This window comes from Typopeltis vanoorti, chromosome 6 (genome assembly GCF_054136105.1).
Source record: "Typopeltis vanoorti isolate ZY-2024b chromosome 6, IOZ_Tvanoo_1.0, whole genome shotgun sequence".
Classification (NCBI taxonomy): domain Eukaryota; kingdom Metazoa; phylum Arthropoda; class Arachnida; order Uropygi; family Thelyphonidae; genus Typopeltis; species Typopeltis vanoorti.
Genome location: NC_143554.1, coordinates 14,395,404 through 14,417,871, shown reverse-complemented (window position 1 = coordinate 14,417,871; position 22,468 = coordinate 14,395,404). Strand labels below are relative to the sequence as shown.

General features: G+C 35.0%; 1 protein-coding gene across 4 annotated transcripts in view; it reads left to right on the top strand.

The window, feature by feature from the left end:
* LOC150105306 (polyamine-transporting ATPase 13A3-like) overlaps nt 1-22,468 on the top strand; it is a 479,234-nt gene that overhangs the window by 287,267 nt on the left and 169,499 nt on the right. For all 4 annotated transcript variants that reach the window (XM_090394686.1, XM_090394683.1, XM_090394684.1 and 1 more), the window contains 2 exons: nt 4,365-4,518; nt 15,546-15,666. In XM_090394686.1, the coding sequence (XP_090250812.1) occupies nt 4,365-4,518; nt 15,546-15,666 (275 nt within the window). The remainder of the gene's footprint in view (nt 1-4,364; nt 4,519-15,545; nt 15,667-22,468) is intronic.

Below are 22,468 nucleotides of genomic sequence, written 5' to 3'. Positions count from 1 at the left end.
AATCCACAAACCCAATTCCCCACTCAGACCTATAGTAGATGCCACCAATGCACCTTGTTACAGACTGTCCAAACAGCTGGCCAACTCTCTGTCCCCCCTCACCGGAAATTCGGCTTCCTATATAAAAAACTCAACCCACTTTAAAGCCCTCACAGAAAATTTAACCTTGAACAATACAGACATATGGTAAGCTTTGATATCTCCTCTTTGTTTACCAATATTCCCTTAACTGACACTTTGTCTCTCTTAGAAAACGTTTTCCCCTCTGACATCTTAGATCTCTTTTCCTTAGCCATCAACTCTGGAATAACAAAATCTACAAGCAGATAGAAGGAACCGCCATGGGTTCCCCCCTCTCACCCCCCCCCCCCCTTGCCAATTTCTATATGGAAGATTTCGAAAAACGAGCCATAGACTCAGCCCCACTCAAACCTTCTATCTGGCTAAGATATGTAGATGATGTGTTCTCCATTTGGCCTCATGGCCCAGACACGTTAAACTCCTTCCTCGGTCATTTCAATAGCCTGCATCCAAGAATCCAGTTTACTATGGAAAAGGAAAAGAACAATTGTTTACCCTTCCTAGACACCTTAGTCACGCGCCTGCCCAATGATACACTTGCCTTCACTGTATACAGAAAACCCACACACACAGGCAGATACATTCACAAACTCTCCCACCACATCCCCTCACAACAATATGGCATCATTAAAACCCTTACCAATAGAGTCCACAATTTTTGTTCCAGTGGAACCGCCCTCACTACTGAGCTTAACCACATACACAGAACTTTTCTCTCCAATGGCTACAGTGAACACAGTATCAAAAAAATAATCAATTCCTCTCTCATTCCCTGTCCCTCTCGTCAACAAGAATTTAAAAATGCCATCACCATACCCTACATCCGAGGCACTTCAGAAAAAATAGCCAAGATACTAAAAAAGTATAACCTACACACAGCATATAAGCCCTACTGCAAACTTGCTACCCTTATCCGTTCTACGAAAGATCAGCTCCCCCCTCTCTCTCTGCCTGGAGTTTACAAAGTACCCTGTTCCTGTAAGCTTGCGTACTTTGGACAGACAGGCAGATCAGCATCCATCCGCCTGGAGGAACACAAGTCGTACATCCTTAAACACAACTATGGCCATTCAGGCTTGGCTGACCATGTTTTGGACACCACCCACAGAGTATCATGGAAGAAAACCACCATGCTCCACCACAGCAAATTCAAGAAAGAGAGACTTTTCTTAGAAGCAGCAGCAGCTCTCAGAAACCAAACAAATCTTAACAAATACGGTTGCATTAAGCTTCTGAAGATTTGGGAAACACTCATCACCAGAGGTCCCACCTTACATTCCAGGCCACCTATTACCGCCCTTAGAGGGCGCTCCACCTAGATAGGACTTTAGTGTCACCCACGTGGTTGGGCTTAGTATTGTAAGTTTTTGTGTGCATGTTACATTAATTGTTTTTGTAATCCCCGTAGATGTCCTAGTGACTAGGACGAAATATAGGAGTATTAAATTCTAATTTAATTCTTTCTGAGTGTTGTAAAAAAATCCATTAAACCTCCAACATAATGTCCTCACAGCACTTAAGCCTCTACACAAGAAGAGCTGCAAAATTGTATAGCACATCAGTGTAGTTTGTGTAGACTAGAAGATGAGAAGGAATGTCTATCTGTCCTGTATCTTAAACAGCTAAAGATTGTAGTCTGTTTGGAAGATACAGTGAGGAAGGCTGTTACCAAAAACAAAGGCAGATGAAATGAAAAAGAGGGAAAATAAATTTGTTCAGTAAGTTTTGAAGCTGAACAATAAATTCTTGATAGTGCTCAATTTAGCAGTACATTGTACACATGGAAATACCTATAGAAGTGACATAATGCAGAATTTAACAACAAAGAAATGTGATAGGAATAAATTTGTGAGAGGGAGAGGGTCATCACTTAATCAGATTGCCCTCTTCTGGTTAGCATCAAACATTCTGAGGTTGGTTTAGGTGCCTTCCCCATGTATTAGAAGTATTCCAAAATTGGCCATATTTGTGTTTTATACAGTGTCAGCAGTTCTACAGGTAACAGGTATTGTTTTGAGAAGAAAACTACACCAAGTTTGTGGAGGCTGAAAAAGTTGTGAGAGAGATTTGTTTGTCCCAGGAGAAACTAGCAATGTGAGTCAGCCCAAAAAGAGAAATGTGTACAGGTCTGGTATTGGTAAAGGAAAGTGAAGTGGGATCTCTTTTGCAAGTGATAAGACAAGATAGTGTTTTGGTAATGTTATGTTAGATTTATAAGGTTATCTTCATTCCCCACTGGATAATAGCAAGGAGATCAGAGTTTAAGGTAATGGTTATGGAAGAGCTTCTAATGATTAAGCACTACAAGATTTGTTATATGAAGAATATGAATGGCATTTACTCTTATCTGCATAGCTGTGAATAGGATTTGAATTAAGTGAGAGAGGATTCTTTATGTACAAAAAAGGAGATAATAGAAGAAAGTACAGTTTCCTTGGATATTCTAGCATTGGTGGGGAAATCTGAGCAGGTGAAGTAGTCCCCAAGCCAGAATGTTGCAAATGACCAGGAAGCTGGCAACCTAGTTTCAGAGGGCAGATTGTAAGATGGAAGTTTGCATAGTGGGTAGCATATCCACTAATCAGATGTCTTCATATTGCTGATCACTGATTAGCTAGTGGGCTCCAGGTGGTAAGGAGGCTGTGTGTTGATGAACTTCATAATTTTGAGAGAACTGATGTATAAGCAATTGGATGATAGTTCGTTGACTGAATATAGGCTTGTTTCCATGCTGTAGGGTAGACATTAGTTTAACATGAATGATTGTAAAAGCTGTATAAGATAGGTGTTAATTTTGTAGTACAAGTTTTTAGTGCAGTAGGCAGGATATCATCAGGACTAGATGACTTGTTGGTATCTAAACTCTTCAGGATTTTATTTTTCCAATTCAGAATTCTACCAAGAGCTGCAGCGAGCAGTTGTTATTAAAGAGGGAGTACCTGCCTTTGTCATCATTATAGGTGACAAGAAGAATGATATGAATAGTTGCGACATCAGAACTGATAATAACTAACATCTTGAATAAAGCATCACAAACTCAAAGACAACAACTAGTTGACTACAGTGATATGGTTTCTTTATATCATAAATGTTACAGACAAAATAAGAAAAGTCCCACAAGAACATAATTTGAAAGTTGCTTTTAGACATCTATAAAAAATCTCCATGATGCTAAGATTGTCAAAACAAACCCATCAACCTACAGAGAGACCAGGAGTATACAAAATCTATTATAATTGTGATGTTTGTTAGATTGGACAGATGGGACAGTCTGGAGAAATCTGTGAAAAAGAACATTTCAGATATGTTGAGAAAAAACATATAAATTTGGATTAGCTTTTTGCACCACTAACAAAAACCTTCAAATGAATTGGCAACTCACTGAAATGCCATACATAGAATTTAATACTTATATTTAAGTGCCTCTGTAACATAGTTGTAAGAACAACAGTACATTGTGCCCTTTGATTGGAAAATAATTGAGTTCAATTTTCGTCATGATGAGAGAAATCTTTATGTGGACTTTTGCAGTTGAAGGTGAGTTATCCAATCTCATATGGAGGTAGCAGGGTTTTTCATCCGTCATACAGGCAAATCAGCCTTGAGAACACACACAATGTACACACAATGTATATTGGTGATGGGCAGTTGATTGTACTGTGTTTTGATGGTAGTGGTGTCATGTTGTTGAAGGATTAAGTAACGAAGATGGTGAGTTGCGTTGAGTCCTTGGACTCCATGGAGATGTCACTTAATAATAATAATATATATAAATTTATGGACGATAGCAAGATGATACAATATCCAACTCACTGTAATGAGCACCAACACCTGATCTTAAATCATCTCTGGGCTGGATACATATGAGAGCTATGTATTGATGAATTAGGCTGTGAGAGTATGTATGCTATATCTTGTAACAATGACCAGCACTTATGATATCTCATTCCTACATTTAGCATCCGCTGCATTATGAATGAATTGAAGATGGATGGTTTGTAATTCAGAAATCTCTATTAATATCTCTTTATATTGATGTTTTTTATATTAATCTGAAGTAATATATAATAGTAATGCAAAACTAGTAATTTAATTTATTAAATTATTTGACTTTTTTACATATTATTATGCCAGTTAACCTATAGTATTAATTTAATAATATGGGTTAACCGGCATGTTAATCCAAATGATTGGTTAACTGTAATAATTTATTTAAGAGTTAGGTAATTAATAATTCACTGTACATGTATGTAGATATAAATAACATATATCTTTCTTTATAGTTCCCATATCAGATTGGCATATTGCGTCAGTTCCCATTTTCTTCATCCTTACAAAGGATGAGTGTTATTTGTCGTACATTAAGTGTTCACCATATGGATCTTTATGTTAAAGGTGCCCCTGAAAAGATTGCTTCACTTTGTCTACCATCCACAAGTAGGTTCTAATCATGGTTTAGTAAAAAATATATTAATTATAAAACAATATACTTAAAAGCATAAATGATGGATATTATTTCAAAATAATCAGCATTAATTGCAGCCCATCAAGCTGCAAAGCAAGCTTCACTTGCAGAATAGTGCACATGTGAAAACATTGGCTGCAAGGTCACTGTGAGTAATACACTGTTGTGCTGCATTTTTCTGAAGAGCACAGTATATGTTAAGATTTTCTGCCTTCCAATGTAAGGAGTACCAAGGGCTCTGTTGCATCAGTAACTAAAATACTGAAGTTGTGTTATGACTGCAATTGTTCAGTTGAATTAGGATCTTCAAATATTTATTATTATTATTTCTGACACCTCCAAGGAGTCCAAAGACTCGTTGTGGGACACCAACTACTCTATACCTCTCTGTCTCTACCACTACACTGAACCTCTACTACTAATCATCTACATCAGCACCATCTACTGCCCACCACCACCACTACAAGTAGTATTTTTTTGTCTTTAAATTGTGTGTGTTCTGAAGAGCTGATTTGTCTGTATGCATGATGAAAAACCTGAGTTTCCTGGAGAAAAAATCCTGCTACCTCCATATGAGATCGGCTAACTCACCTTCGATTGAAAAAGTCCATATAAAGATTCATCCCATCATGACGAGAATCGAACTTAGGCCTTTTCTAATCGAAGGGTGCAACATACCATCATTCTTCCAATTGCGCTACGGAGGCAATCTGAAACTGGAAATGTCCTTTTTGAGCTCCAGGTCCTGATTCAAGATGAATGGTTCACCATTAAGAAGGGCAATATCTTTTCTAATGGTCATGTTTCTGTGTTTGAGTCCTTGAAAATGATCCCTAATGTTTGGGTGCAATGAGAAGGAGGGGGGGAATAGTAAAAACATTAAATACTGTACAGTATTATCATTTTCCTGATTAGTATATTTAAAACCATTACAACATTAATCTGCTTCTCTGCAGTTTTAAATTTTATAGATTAATGCTGCTAAGAGTCCTACAAATTCTAATGAATTTGTAGGGTTCTTATCTCATTTAATAATTTTCAGAGTAGTCACACTAGACATTTAGAATACCTTTATATGTAGTTTTTATTACACCTTTTTTTAATCATCTCACTTTTCTTTTGTAGTATTCTCTCCTCCAATTGTTTCACCTGAGCTTTCAAACAGTTCAGATCCTATAAAAAATTGCAAGTCAGAATGTACTAGTGAATATAGAGAAAAAGATAAGAAAACTAAGCTAGGTATAAAAGTAGCTAATCATAAGTAATGGAAATATTTTGTGAATATGTAAAACGTTTTACCACTTGGTCACAAAGTAAATTATGCTAGACTAGAAATGATGTTAATGTTTTAATCCTTAACTCCAACCATTATGAAACAAAGAACATGGGAATTATCTTCATGATCAGGCTGCTTGTACCATGTTATGAAGGGGTTTAAAGTGAATGACTTTTTTGATTATTAATTTTTTTTATTATATTTTTTTTCAGGTATTCTAAGAAACATTTGGGAAATTAATTATGGAAAAGTTCACAACCCAGCAGTTTTACTTTGTAAATCAGCACATTTTAGGTGGGAATTTTGCTGAGATCTGCAATTAATTGGCCATCATGTTCTCCAGATCTGATGACTTCTGACTGCTTATTGTTGGGTTACCTGAAGGAAAAGGCATATGTGAACAGGCCCCAGACAATTTAACAGCTGAAGTAACATTCATGCAGAAATTAAGGCACTTCAACCCAGAAACATATAGTTTTTCATAACTAAAAAAAAAAAAAAAAAAAGAAAGAACGAAACTTCAGGTTCTGTATTTCATTATAACAAAAAAAAATAAAAATAATAAATAAAAAAAAGTTATTAAATAAGTAAATAATAATATTTGGTTTACCAATCAAGTGTTGATCAATTTTATTAACTGAACCAACTAGTTTCGCCACACTTATCTGTTGGCATCTTCAGGGCACTTACATATAGGTTTAAACAATCTCACAATTATGTGTAACTGCAAAACTGACAAGAATAACTGTAAAAAACTGACTAGAATAATTACAAATAAAATAGTATCGAATGTGAGTGAAAAACTTATCGTGTGTAGAAGATTAGCTAGCTGTTGTTGAGGAACTATCTGTAGTTTGTATTAAAGTTCATTTCTTCCGTTTTTAAAGTTCGGATTAGGGTTTTAAATATCTCTGGGAGTATTAGGCCTTGATTTCTGTTAAGGTTGAGAGTAGAACGGGCGACTGTGGCTGCTTCTTTGAAAATTCTTGAATGGTAATCTTCCTCTATGTAAAAGGAACAGCTTTTGTCCAACTCGATGACATGGTTAGTTGTAGAGAAGTGTGGCAAAACTAGTTGGTTCAGTTAATAAAATTGATCAGTAAACCAAATATTATTATTTACTAATTTATGATCAAGAAAGTAACCTTCATGATGAACGTTATTAAATGTTTGGACCTCTTTGTAACTTATGGGCACATCCTATATATTAGGGTGTGCCCATAAGCCCATATTAGGATTCCTTATTTTCAAAGTTCAGTTTTTTTTTTTATGAGGCACCCTTTCATTTTGTTCTGTACAATAAGTAAAAAATTTAGTAAAAATTTAAGCAAATATATTGAATATTTAGGAGTTGCAACAGACAATATATCATAGTTTGTGTATCGAAATATCACAATAAGTCAAATACAACAGCATATTCACAATCCAAACATATTGTAATAAGTCTACTTATTAAATTAAATTGTTGAATTTTCAAGTTATTTTTCTTTAGGCATATTTGCCTTTTTATTACAAAAAGACAATTAAACAAATGAACAACAATGAAGATGAGCAAAACGAGTCATTCCAGTCAGCAAAATAAGACCATTCAGGTGCACAGGAGTTGTTGTTGTTGACATTGCAGAAAGAGCTGTAGATCTGATGGGCAAATAAAACAAACTGCACACTGCCGATGAAGAATAAAAGCAGTTTCTTTTGGTCATCCGAATTAACTACAGGGAGAAGTACCCTGACTACAAACAAGCAATGCTGTGAAAATAACGCCAACAAAACCAGTGAATTTAAGAATTTGGAAAACTTATATTGATCATTTTGAAATTAAAGTTTCTTTTTGTAATTTCCATCTTTAACTGAAGTTGATGTGTGTGTGTTGAAAAAATTATGTTAAAAATTACTAATTAACTTTTTTTTTTTTTAGGGGTGCTTAAGGGTCAAAGCTGTATAACTGAGAGAAGACCTCCACATAGCCTTTTAAAGGAATGCAGAGAACCGACCACGGCTCCTGACCTAATATCCATTCCTCACTGTCTCGGGGTGCACCCTGTTGGGTATCTACCTGGATACTGAAAGAATGAGGATGGGCTGGCAATTTGGGATTTAGCCGACCAAATTGTATTCTTATTGGCTAAACCAAAATACAAAATGATGGTACAACATGACAAAATTTCATGCCGGCTGGGGCATGGCCTGGTTAAACAAGGCCCCCGTTGTTTTTGCCAGGGAACCAGGGCGAACAGCAAAAAGTCAGCTACTGGAACAAATCTGAAAACACGCCCCAACTCAACATCACCGGAGTTAAAGATCGGTACTATGAACATAAGAAGCCTGAATGGCAAAGAAATGGAGCTAGCTGAGGAATTAGATAAGTACCAGATCGATATAATAGGGGTGACTGAAACAAAAAAGACAAAAACTGCTGAGATCTTTCTGAGCAATAAATACAAAATGTTATATTCAGGCAATGACAATCAAGGAAAAGCAGGAGTAGCCTGTAAATGATGTAAATTTTTCATGTAGTACTATCATATCCTGTACATCCCTTGAGGGTACATAGCAGGAATTTGATGATGATGATGATAAATTTTTTAAATTCCTATTTGCACACTAAAGTAGATTTTTAAAATATAAAAGTCAATCGATTAATGTTATTAGGAGCAATATTAAAAACTGACTATTTCGACCCATAAATATACTCTAAATTGTTCCAAGTTTTCACTTTTTTTTTTCTTATTGCAAAAATGCAATGAGCAGGCATATCCTATGAAATTCAAAACTTATATAATATATTGCTATGTATAATAAACAACAATGATGTGAAGTCAAAAGACACTAATGTACAAGAGAGTGTTTCATAAAAATTGCAAATTTTAAATGTTTGTAAGCAAACGTTGTTTGCTTACTCTTGGGTAAAGGATTTAACATAAGGACATAATTATTTTTATGGCTATTTTGCCTGTTTTTCTTTAGGAGTATCCCTTTTATGATGTTACTAGCTTTTTACTCAATGTTTTAGGACATTATTGATAATTTAATGACACAGATACATGAAGAATGTAAGGAAGGAATAATTTTGGACATACTTTTGTAGGACGTTCTTGGTTGTCTTCTTTTATAGCAGCATCAGGCATACAGCGATAAATATTGATATACTACTGCTGAAGTATGTCTGAAAGGAAAGGGTGGGGGGGGGGGATGTGGAGATCGTCTTTCTGTCGCCACATTTCCATTCCCCCCCCCCACTTCGTTTCTGTCATACTTCAACAGTGGTATATAAATGTTTATCACTATATGCCTGATGCTGCTCCAAAAGAAGACAACCAAGAACGTCCTACAAAGTTATGTCTAAAATTATTCCTTCCTTATATTCTTTGTGTATCTGTCTTTAAAATATCAATAATGTCCTAAAACATTGAGTAAAAAGCCAATGACATCATAAAAGAATTACTCCTAAAGAAAAATAGACAAAATAGCCATAAAATCAATTTAGAGTTAACATGGAAAATTTTCCAGAAATAATATGTATAGGAACATGATTTCTTGTCTACTGTAATTTATTTATAACCAATAAAAAATTTTCTACAACTGTTAAAAGATTAAAGTTTCCAAGGCTTGTTATATCCATGGTTTGTTAATATCATGTAAAAAGTAAGGGCAGTTTAGTAAATTAATTACTAGTTTTGGACAATGCTGTTGTGTACTTATTTGAATTGGGACAAAACACAAATAAAAAGCAGTATTTTACAAAGAGATTTCTAAATTGGTCACCGTCATTTTTTTCATTCAACATGAGACAGATGTTGAAAACTTTTTAACATCTGTACTTTTTTTAATTCACTCATTATGAGACAGATGTTGAACATAGGAACGAGATATCGGATCTCCAGTTCGCTGTTACAAGATGTTGCATAGTTTATCTCATAGCCTATTTCATTAAGCTGTAGATCATTTATGTATACTGCCCATAGTTGATTTAATATTAGATCTTGGATTTTATTACATTGGGTTGAACAACTTGTCATTTCGCTTTCTTCCTTAATTTTATGTATACATAATTATTGAATTCCATGTGTGGCATTTTAGCGAGTTGCCAATTAACTCAATGGTTTTCATTGGTAGTGCGCAAAACTAGTCCAGATTTATGTGCCCATTTATTCTGTACATCTGTTCTTTTTCTGGCAAAGTTCTCCAGACAGTCCCATCTGCCAACATAACAAACAATTGTGATTACAAAAGATTTTGTATACTCCCACTTTCTTCATAGGAGAATGAGGCTGTTTTCATGTGAACCCTGGTTAATGCTTGGTATTTAATTAATCCTTTTTAACATTTCTGTTGTGTATTTCTCTCTCTCTCTTTTATAGCAGGAAGAAAAGTCTTTCTACTTCCATATGAGACAGCTAATTGACCTTAAGTTGAAATGTCCTTATAAAGGTCTCTTGCATTCTCAATGAGATTTGAACTGATGTCTTCTCAACTAAAGGGCAGTTTGCAGTATGTAATGCAAAATCTCATTGCTCAGATTTTATATCAGACCATCTTCCTCTTCTGTTTTTTCTGTAATTCTAATTATTAGCATATATTAGCATGTGAGATCTTTGTTCTATTTCCATGATTCCTCCATTTTTGTATTATAGTAAAAATCTTATACTGCAACTCCTTTTTATATTGAAATGACTTCTTGTCCATAGTTGTCTTTTCAAGTATATTTTTATATATCTCTACTGAAATACTCAATACCCAAAACTTCTGTAATTATATTTAATATTATTTCACCATTTGTAGTTAAGTATAATGAAAGCCTCTCTCTTCATTACTTGGGATCTTACTGTTTCATCAAGCTCTTTAAATTATGTGCTGTAGCTTCTAAAATTGTTATACTTTCATATTTAATCATATCCTCTTTTTTCCACATATTCACCCAACTTTTTAATCCATGGACCCTTGTCCATCCTTGTAAGAAGCATGCTTTGGACCTGTCACCATTCTGATACTTGCGTGTAGATCCTCTCCTCCACTTCTACATCCACAAGAAATGCATCCAAATCTATGCACTATAGTCTATATGTGGTTATTTCAAAGCCATAAAGAGGAATAATAACTTTTATATTCCTACCTTTCATTGTGTTCTTCAACATCCAAGTGATCCTTATCTTCTAGTCTTCAACTCTCTCTCCTCACTATTATTCCCAGATTCCTAGTCATCTATATTAATACACAACTTGTAGTATTTTTGTTCCATAGTGCATGACCTTACATGTTGCCACATTAAACTGGCAGCCATTATGATTTGCTCAAGTGCTGTTATTTAAATTTAAAATGTTTAAGTCATCCTGCAAGATTATACATCAGCTTTATGAATTATTGCGCTTCATGCTATTCCCATTAATATAAAGAATTATATAGCAACAGCCTTGTGGCACACTGCTGATTATCTGCCTTCTCCTTGATTCACCTCTACTGTATGCTGTTCTTTATTATCTGCAATCAGCCATCTCTATGTCAAAGCTTCATTTCTTTTCCCATGTCCTCCACTTTTATATAACAGGATTCTATGTGGAATCCTGTCAAATGTTTTTGCAAAGTGTATCATTGTTACAGTGTAGCCATTTTGTTCCTCAACTGGACTATTACTTTGTTATGGAAAGTGAGGAACCTGCATTTCAAAAAACCATGCATTCCTCCAACAAGTATCATATTTCAATCCACTGATTCCGAATTCTACCTTTGACCAATTTTTCAAGCATTGTAACCACCACTCCTGAGCTACTGCTTGGTTTATAATTTTTAACTTATAACTTGGTACATCTGTAACAGAATCAACAGTACAGAATTGTCAGCATACAGAACTCTGCATGTTGACAACATTTTTGCCATCTGGCATCATACGGAATAGGAATCTGAATTATTATTATTATAGGCAACTCAGGAGTCCTTAGACTCATCAAGGGAGGGCTAAAACATCGTATCATGAACTATTCAGCATTTGCACAGTATCTATCATACTTTGAACTCATTCACAGTCATGGCATCCACAACATATTCTGGCAACTTATTTCACTCATTCACCACTCTCCAAGCAAAAAACTAGTTCTAACACCTTTGCTAACTACTCTTACTCAATTTCCATGGATGGCCCCTAGTTCTCCCACTACCACACCTCTTCTGAAAAATTTTCCTCTGAATTAATCTTATAAAAATCCCTAAGTAATTTGAATGTCTCAATCATATCACCTCTTTTCCACCTATCATCTAGTTTCTGTAACATACAAATCTTCAACCTGTTCTCGTAAGGTTCATTCCATTAGAAGTTACCATCTTGGTCACTTGCCTCTGAATCCTCTCCACCTCCTCATCACCAAGAAACCCAGATAACCAGATCTGTATGCAGTAGTCAAAGTGGGGTCTTATCAATGTGCTCAATAAAGAGGAACAATAACCTGCTTTTCTCTGCTCATCAAAATATTCTTCAATAACCAAGTGATCAGATGAACTGCTTTAGCCACTTTTGCTGTGCCCTCTAAACTTTAACTCCATATCCACTAACACCCCCAAGTCAATTTCCTTGAGTGCAGTTCCACTAACATGGTATTCTGCTGATAACGTTTTCACCCCAAAATGCATAACCTTACACTTTGCCACATTAAACTGACATCTATTCTCCTTTGCCCAGTCTGCCAATCTATCCAAATCATCCTGCAAATTTTGACATCATGTGTACTAACTATTGCTCTACCCAACTTTGTGTCATCTGCAAATTACTGAACAGTTCCTCTCAAAATCCTTTCCTATATATATATATATATATATATATATATATATATATATATATATCATTAATGAACAAATTAAATTGCTTTGGTCCAAGAACATAAACCTGAGGCACTCCACTAGTTACAGGCCTTCTTTTGGATTCTACTCTTGAATAAACTACTCTTTGATATCTCTTTCTCCATCAGCCACCCTCCTATCCATCTCACCAACCCTATATCCATCCCCATGTGCTGCAGTTTACAGATTACAATTCTATGTGATATCCTCTCAAAGTCCAGTAGTATCACTGTAAACCTATTACCTTTATCCAGCTCAGCCATCACTGTATTATAAAATATGAGCGTGTTAACGAGACATGATCTATCCTTCACGGAACCATGCTCTCCCTCCTCCCCATACAGTATCCCATTTCCATCTATCCATTCGTGTATTTTGCTCTTGACCAACTTTTCTGATACTTTGACAACGACACTCCTGATATGCTGATTAGTCGGCAATTTGCTACATCGGTCTTGGAGCTTCTTTTATGCAATGAAACTGTTTTCTTCTTTCTCCACCCCTCTCGGGACTAACCAAGAGCTGAGACTTAGATTAAACAATATATCAAGGGCACTGACAATTCCTTTGCCACTTCACATAAAACTCGAGCTGGTATACAATCCAATCCCACAGCTGTATTCAAATTATGGTTCTGTAATATGCTATTCACTTCCATTCCGTTTACCTCAGTTCCCGTATAAGAATTTTTGGCTCTCTCGTTTCCTGCAATATCACCATCTAGATGTATACTCTTGCAAAGTGTTCACTAAATTCTACTATTTTGACTAATTCAGTTACCTCCCTACCATCAGCATGCCTTAAAATCATTCGGCTATATATATTCTTTCTTTTATTTACAGCATATCAAAAGACCTGTTTGGGATTCTCTTTAGCCTGCATTGCTTACTTCCTTTCATAATCTGTTTTTTCCTTTCTTACCACACAAGTTTCCCTTCTGGCCTGTGCCTTGTATTGTTCATGTGCCTGCAGGGCACCTTAATCCATAAATTCCCTCGACAGTTGTTTTCTTTTTTGCAGCTCCAGCTTGATGGTGTTATTCATTCATTTAACCCCCATTTGATTTACTCTCCTGACTCTAGGTATGCAGTCTGCCATTACCTCTCTCAAACACTCCTTTACCATTTCCCATGCACTCTCAACATCTAGCCTTTGCAGTTTTACATGCCATGGCACTGATCCAAGAATTGATGAGATTCTTTCAAAGCATCAGTGCTTTTCATAACCCATGTTAAATGCACTATGGGTGGGAAGAGGAAAGGGAAAGAATAAGAAAAATTTTCCTTCGTAGATATCATACATCATATTTGCAATTTCTCAAGGTATCCTTGAAAGCTACTTTATCCTGCAAGCTTATCTTCATGAATATGAATTCAACTCATGGATTGGCCATTGGTTACCTATGGCCTACTGATGAATTAGACCTTTGCATGAACACGAACCATGTCTTAAACAATCAAACATGACTTGCGTTAGCTCACACACACACACATGTATATATACGAATGTGATCTGAAAAGTTCTTGGCCTCGACCATAGATGGCAACACTATCGGCACAAATTTTTTTTTCTAAGTTGGTACATCTGTCATAAGCATCCATGTGAAATTGCAAGTCATTCTATCAAGTAGTTTGTTTTATACAGCTGTCTGAAGCACAAGTGTTGTCTGTATCCCTTGAAGTGGATAAAATTGAGTATTGTGCAGTTATAAAATTCTTTGTAAAAGAAGGTTTAACGCCAAAAGAAATTCATTAGAATTTTTGACAATTAAGAAATAGGCTGCTGAGTTTAAACATGGCCGTATCAGCCTTGAAGATGATCCACATGAATGATGTTCAAAAAGTGTAATAACACCAGAAATTATTGATCAAGTGCATGATATGGTATTGGATGACCGACAAGTCAAAGTTTGTGAAATTGCTGAGACTAGGCATTTCAAAAGAACGTGTAGGATATATTTTGCATGAAGAATTGCACATGAAAAAGCTTTGCGTAAGATGGGTGCTGCTCTTGCTCATAGCAAATCAAAAATGCACTCTCATGAAAATCTCTGAACAGTGCTTGGAGCGTTTTAACAAGAATAAAATTGATTTTGTGTATCTATTTTTTACTATGGATGAGACTTGGATTCAGCATTACACACCAGAATCCAAACATTAGTCAAAACAGTGGGCAGAAGCTGGTTGTTGCACCAAAGAAGACAAAGTCAGTTCCATCAGCAGGAAAGGTCATGGCATCAGTGTTTTGGGATGCTAAAGGCATTTTGTTTATTAATTATCTTGCAAAGGATAAAACAATAATCAGGGAATATATGTTCCTCTCTTTTAACCAGATTACACGAAAAAATTTGTGAGAAAAGATTCAGTTTGCAGAAGAAAAAAATCTTCTTTCATCAGGACAATGCACCTGCCCACAAAGCTGTTTTGGCAATGGGAAAATTAAGGGATCTGCACTATGAATTGTTGGAACATCCACCCTATTCCCCAGATTTGGCTCCCTCTGACTTTTATTTCTTCTCCAAACTAAAACTCTTCCTCGCTGGTCAGTGTTTTTCTTCGAATCAAGAGGAGGTGATTGCTTGCAGCTCTAGAGAGGTATTTTGCAGATCTTACTGAGAACCACTACAGGGACGGAATAATGGCCCTGGAGAATCGCTGGAATAAATGTATTAGTCTTAAGGGAGATTATGTTGAAAAATAAAAATAATTTTGGAATTATAAATTCATTTTTTCAGTGTTAGGCCGAAACTTTTCAGACCACCCTTGTATATTATAAATTTTTAATTCTTATTATAATGTGGCTTTATTGAGCTTATTACTATTGAAACATAAATCTCATTATAGTCGATTAAGTGATATTGATGAAATTACTCTTTAAATTTTTGTATCTTATTAGTACCAGAAGAATTTAATGAATTTCTTCATAAATATGCCATCCAAGGATTGCGAGTCATTGCATTAGCTTACAAAAAATTGGACCAAAAATTTTCTTGGCACATAGTGCAGAGGATAAAAAGGCAAGTTATCAAGAAAATATAATTTGTATTTTGTTTAAAGCAATTTTTAAATGTGTTAAATATGAAGAGCCTACAGAAATTTGGATCCCAGTTCAAAAGTTAATACGGCATAAAAGTTTTAACGTATATCTAGTAACTTACATTTTTATTTATCTTTATTTCCTCCCCTATATTTTGATCAATTAAAATTTCAGATTGTGTATGCTTCTTCAAATTCAAATCATTGAACAACAATAAGAAAATATAAAAATAGTTCGAAGGTAAATGATTATATATATATAGTCATTTTCGCATGCCCATTTTGGTTTAGTGTACCTTATGCAACCTGCACTACAAAATTCACATCAATTTGACCCCATTTTAATCAATGTATGTAAATTTTATGACTGCATAGGGCATCAGCACTCATCTTAATTGGTCAAGTGTAATTAGTTGTGGGATAACTTTGAATACTTTAATGTATTAATTGTAATCAAATCTGTGTAGAGTGGGGGACAGTGTGTTTGCTTTAACATATATATGAGAAAACAATAATAAAGGAGAATGCCCTATTTGGTTGGTATATTTGAATTACTCAAGGGTGTAAATATGCGAGTCATCATTTATAAGCTATGTAAGAATGGGAAACGTAAAGGAAAGAATAAGTGTGAATTGAAATACTTTCATTAATGGCAAACAAATTATTAATAATTACATTTGTGATATGTGTGTGTGTGTATGTCTCCTAAAAGTTGCTGGCTTGAGCAGATATCATGCAATCCTATAAAGTCTAGACATGAATGAGTGAATTTATGATGACATATTTAAAATAAAACCTACAAGGAGAGGGAAAAAGATGTGCTTGTAAAGTATAAATAACTAATTAATAATAAACAACCACAGTGTACATTTAGTAGTTCAGTTAAAAACTGTAGGGAGAAGCTAATCCAATGAACTAATAATGGTGATCAAGTGATTCATTTAGGCATAGCAGAAATACATGGGGCTTGATTGAGCAGCAAATCATCTCGTGAAATTTGTGTGCATGTTATGTGTATTTCTATGGTTTATGTATATTTCGCATCATTTTCTAAGAATTTTCTTTTGTGTACTGAGACTCAGTATACATTTTATGCATAATAGGATACTTAATATTCAATCATTATCGGAATTATCCACACTTTTGGCAATACTACATTCGTTAGTTTATTTATTTTATTATTTATTTTATTTACTGTTAGCAGATCTTTTGTCTTATCAATAATATCTCATATATGCTAGTATTTTGTTGTAGATCAACAGCTTCTTATAATACACAGACGTATTCGCTTTTATTCAGGATTAGATAAATTTTTTTACTACATCTGCTGTTTCTGAACACTAGAGTAAAAATCCTCTTATACCGTTAAAAAGCTTTCCAACCTCAACAGATGCTATACTGCACAAGCAAGAAAAACAAGTCACTTTATTTACACTAAATGCAGTAAACAGACATTTAACATCTGTGCACTATATTTAGGAACAATTAGTGTAATAATTAGAGACAATTTGAACAACATACTTAACGTAAAAACACTCCCCTCCAGCAGACTGTACTGCTTACATACAAAGAGAACAGATTTATTGTAACAGTAAACATAGCAGCTAACTAAACACAACTTGTCCTAACATCCACTTTCAAATTTTCAGTTCCAAAAAATATGTGTAATAACAGCTGTTTATAATACAGTCATTGGATAACAGAAAATGTTTAATTTATGAAAAGCAAAATGAATATATATATATAACTTGAAATCAGTTGGAATTGCATTGGAGATATTTGATATTATCCAGAGACTTAACAAATGCTAATTTTAGAAATAAAATTCTACTGCGAGAGACAGATCTAACATGCTGTATAACATTTTTAACCACATCAAATATAGTGCTAATGATATCATTTTGAACTGTTGAAGAAGTTCCTTGAAATACAGTTGAATCCTTTAAATGACTATCTAAAAGAGGATCATACTCACAGAGCACATTTAAAAATTCTACATAATTTCCTAGATTAGCTGAATCTTCAGACTCATCATGACCTCTCAAAGGAGGTCTTGCTTAGCCAAATAGCATTCCATTCATGTGTCATCTCCTCTCTAGGAGGTTGGCTACCATGATGTGACTCATGATTAACTATGGGCATAATGACATATGGTGAGGACCCTACATCTGCCACATAGCATACAGCATCAATTAATCTTTTTAAAAATGTCTTTGTTTTTTTTTTCAGTTAACAACAACCATGGGCTCAACACTTGTAGGTGTCTGATGCCATTTTGATATGATTCTTCCATTGCATTCTATTTTGTATAAGATCACTCGATGTACAGAGTTTCTGCAAATTTCCTCTCATCATTCATTCTATATATGTGGCCAAATAGACGTGGTTTCCTTTTGATCATTTTCTGGATCAGGTTTTCTTTTTGGTTGTTTTTGTCTATATATTTCCTCATTGTTCACTTTTTTCTTGATCCAGCTTATTCTCGAGATCTTTCTATAGCACTTCCTCTCGCATGCTAATATCCTCCTTTCAGATTCTCTCAGGGGTATCCAGGCCTCACACCCATAGAACATTCTGCAGAAGATACAGGTTTCCAGATTTGAGATAGCTGTTGCTCTGGCAATTCTAATTTTTATATCTTTTTTTGGATCCAAGAGATGCAAAGTGTTCCACATTTTCTAGTTGAAGTCCTTCTATGATAACTTTGTTTGGTAACTCCTGTTGTCCAAATATCATTGTTTTATTATTTTTCAAAATTGACATTTAGCCCATATCTTTTTCCTTCTGCATATATATTGTTTGCAGTGTTTATTCCAGCCTTGCTGTATCTTCTTCAGTCAGAACAATGTCATCTGCAAAGCAGAGGTAGTTTATTCTCATGCCATTTATTGAAATGCCTCTACCTTCTTCTTTAATATTGTCTAGTGTTCTTTCCAGATGTGTGATGAAGATGATTGGTGAAATTGGTCCCCTTGTTTTGTGCCTTGAATGGTAGCAAACCAATCTCCAGTCACACCTGCTGGAGATATAAACACCCAACTTGTGCTTGGCTGTTTATATATTTCTACAGGTGGATCAATTTATTGTCCACACCATAGGATTCCTTGGTCAGTATTATCAAAGGCGTTTTGGAAATCTATGAAACAGCAGTATATCTTTTTTTGTTCTTTCTTTCTTTAAGCTTTCCCTGCTATTAGTCTTAGTGCAAGTATTTGTTGCACTATACTTCAATCTTTTCATTCTTTTTGTATTTTTCTTTACCTGTTCATTATGATGGTAACCTCAGTTTTTCTTTGTTTGTCAAGGAGAGTGTCAATTCATTGTTTTCCAAACATCTTAAGATTTAAAAATGACTGAACATATGATTGGGAGCACTCATGTCTTTGCATTTCTGCTGTTAAATGATTAAGGTCAGAATATCCATGCTTATTCCAGACACCTTTCTCTTTGAAGAATAATAAACAAAGCCAACAAAAAAAAGTCTTGACAGCACTTCACATCCGATTTTACTGCATTGTATTGTGAAATTGAGAAGTGTCTCATATATATATATATATATACACTCAGTTTTTGCATTTATGTGCTTGCACAGTAAATTTGGAATAGGAGGACGAAGCTCATCTCCTTCGACTATAGTCATACAATCTGCAAGTTCTGGCAGAAAACAGGACATTCACTAGATCGTCAGCACTGTTTCCCCCATTGTAAATATGAGCAAAAAAGTTATTCATTTATGGAAAATGATATATTGAAAACTTGTCTATATTATATAAAAACTTGTCCACCACGTCAGTTCACACTTCATGCACGCAAAACATACGAAACTCTTGACCAATGGCAACGTTCAATTGGATTGGTTGACACAATAACCAATCAACTGCCACCAATTTGTAGGTGGCAGTTGATTGGTTAGTTGATTGACAGGGTGAGTGCTGATTTCTCAGCACTCACCCTGGCTTGCCTTCTGGGTGGTTTAAATCACTGGAACACTAAGAATTTGACCCACTACACCATCTGTATGTCTGATCAAAGGTGCAAACAAAACCATCCACAATGTAAACATATGTATTTTGAATGCACACACCCGAGCTATTCACGCTAATGTGATGCAATGTTTATGAGGCGAAAAGTGCCCTCTTCATGAAGCATCAGTATACTGTGTTTCATTTTAGGAATCACGCAAAGCCAGGAAATAATTAGGGGAGTGTTAGATCTTGAAATATAGCTCTATCAAGAATAGAGCTGCTCCATTCAAGATTTAATAAGAGAACAATATCAAGCAAAAGCACACTTGTATTCTTGGAAAAACAGACATAATATGTAAAAATGCAGATATTAACTTTGCTTAAAAAGGAATTAAAATATAAAAGGAGAGGTTGAATCTTAAATTAAAATGAAATTGAAGTAGGAAATATTAAATTGTACTATATTTAAAGTTATTGTCTAATATAGATGGAATCTTAATTTGTCCAAAAACATCAATGTTAAAATATGCCATGTATAAAGTCGTGTATCATTGTGCGAACGAAAGTTCAAAGGTTGCAATTTGACCACCAAAGATGATGTAACGAGCGATGAGTAGGCATTCGTGGAAGGCGCAAGAAATTCGCATTCCCCAAAAAAAGCAATGCACGTACAGCAAGGAGGTGATGTTACTCGGTGACAGCAAATGGGGGAGTGTCATAGACATCTGGAGTGCAGAAAGAGGGTGCTATAATGGGGTTTAAAAATGATTCACGTCGTTGAGAGAGGACTTTTTGGCTCCCTTTACGTTTTTTCTCCTGGTTCCTGTAGTGTTTCCCGGTCGCGTGTGCCCTTCCTGTAGGTCTCCTTCTCGAAGTTCCCGAGCGGATCAGCATGCCTAATGCCTGACAAGATGATATAACATCTGTGATATTGATATTCCATGGATGTGCACTGCATACCTAGCGCACTCGGAATATTCCCCCTGATATATATAGTGGCTCAGAATTTCTGAGTCAAAAATGCTATTCTTCCTTTCTTTCTTTCTTTCTTATCAGAAGTCTATGGTCTCCAGTCTTTGATCAATTTTATATTCAATCCATCTCTCACATCCATAACTTAAAATTAGTTTGAATACTGTCATATATACAGCTGGTTCAGTGGTTTCATTAATTTCTCCCTTATTCCATACAAATGTATTCACCTTTTCTTCCCATCCTACTAGCTTTGCTTATTCTGTTGTCTACACCAAATTTAATTTTTGAAATCTTCAATCAAACTGTCAAAATAGCTGAAATACTTGTCTATAGGCTCTCCATTCAGGATGTAATTGATGTTTTTGGTGTGCCTGTCTATTTTTGTATTGTCCATCTTTTTTTTTGCCAATTTTCATACCAAAATTATTACAGTTGTTATTCAATTTAGTTAGGGAATCCTGCATATTTGTACTGAATTAAATTAAGAATATAACATCACTTGCACAAAGTAAAGAGCTTTATCTTTTTATATATAACAAACACCTGTTTTACTGACTTTTCTTTTTCAGTTTAAGTGAACGCACCATCTAACATTGGCTCTGCTCACACATTCCTGAATGCTAGTAATGCCAGGTTCCTTCATAATATCTTCTCATAATGAAGCCATCTATTGTTCAATCTCCTAATTTTTCTCAGAACTCTCATATGTGTGGTGTCCATTCTTTGATCAACATTCATTTTTAACCTAGCTCTCAGATCCCAAGTTCAAATTGGTTTGAATACTGTCTTGCATACAGTAGTTTAGTGTTTTGACTAATTTATCTCTTATCCATATAAATTCATTCAGCCAGTTTCCCAGCATAACCAGCTTTGTTTATTCTGTTGCTATTTCCACTTGCAGTTTGCCATCATTGCTAAAAGTTGTCTAAATAGCTAAAATAGTTTATTTGTTCTGTAGGTGAGAATGCACTCAGTGAGAATGCAGGTGATTTTATGTGTTGCTGTCTATTTCCATAATTATTGTTGTTGTTGTTTTTTATTACTGATTTCACACTAACTTTGTTACAGTAATTATTCAGTGTAGTTCAGGAATCTTCAGCCTTCTGCTGGATATATATAAGAGTATACATCATGTGCATAAAGTACAGAGCTGTGATTATCATCTCCAATTTTGGTATTAGGGCCTAATTCCACTTTGCTTCATAATGTTTTTTTATGTTGTTCCTACATATGAGAGATTGGTTAATCACAACCTATAGTATGTGTACCATGAATATGAATTAGTAGAGAGCTGAGAAAGGAGAAACTTGTTCATGTTTGATTTGAAGACCTCTGTATTATATTCCTTGGTAAATGCATGAGGGCAGACTGTTTCCAGAATACAGCAGTAGAAGGAATTACAAAGGAGAAAGAGAAACCTCTTTGCATATGGAGTTGAACTATGAAGGGAAGTTGGGTGGCATCGGGATGTATTTCATTGGATTTAGTACAGTGGAAGAATTGTTAATGCTAGTTCATATGAACAAAACATAAAAAATATTTACAGGGGATGCATGCTGCAGAAACCAAATTGTCTGTGAAAGTGGGTAGAGTGAATTGATAAGCAACAAGTCATTTATCAACCTAATTGCCCCCTTCTGTATTGAGTCAAGTATTTTTATTCGACTCAAATGTGAGAGCAGTATTTGGTGGGTTGTAATTTGTATAAGGCTAATAGCTCTTCACAGGTAAATTAATACCTTGAGCAAAAATGAAATCCTAGTTACAATATTACAATGATTGGATGGCAATCATTGTAATATTGTAACAAAAGGTTCTCTTTTGTGGGAAATAAGGCAGAACT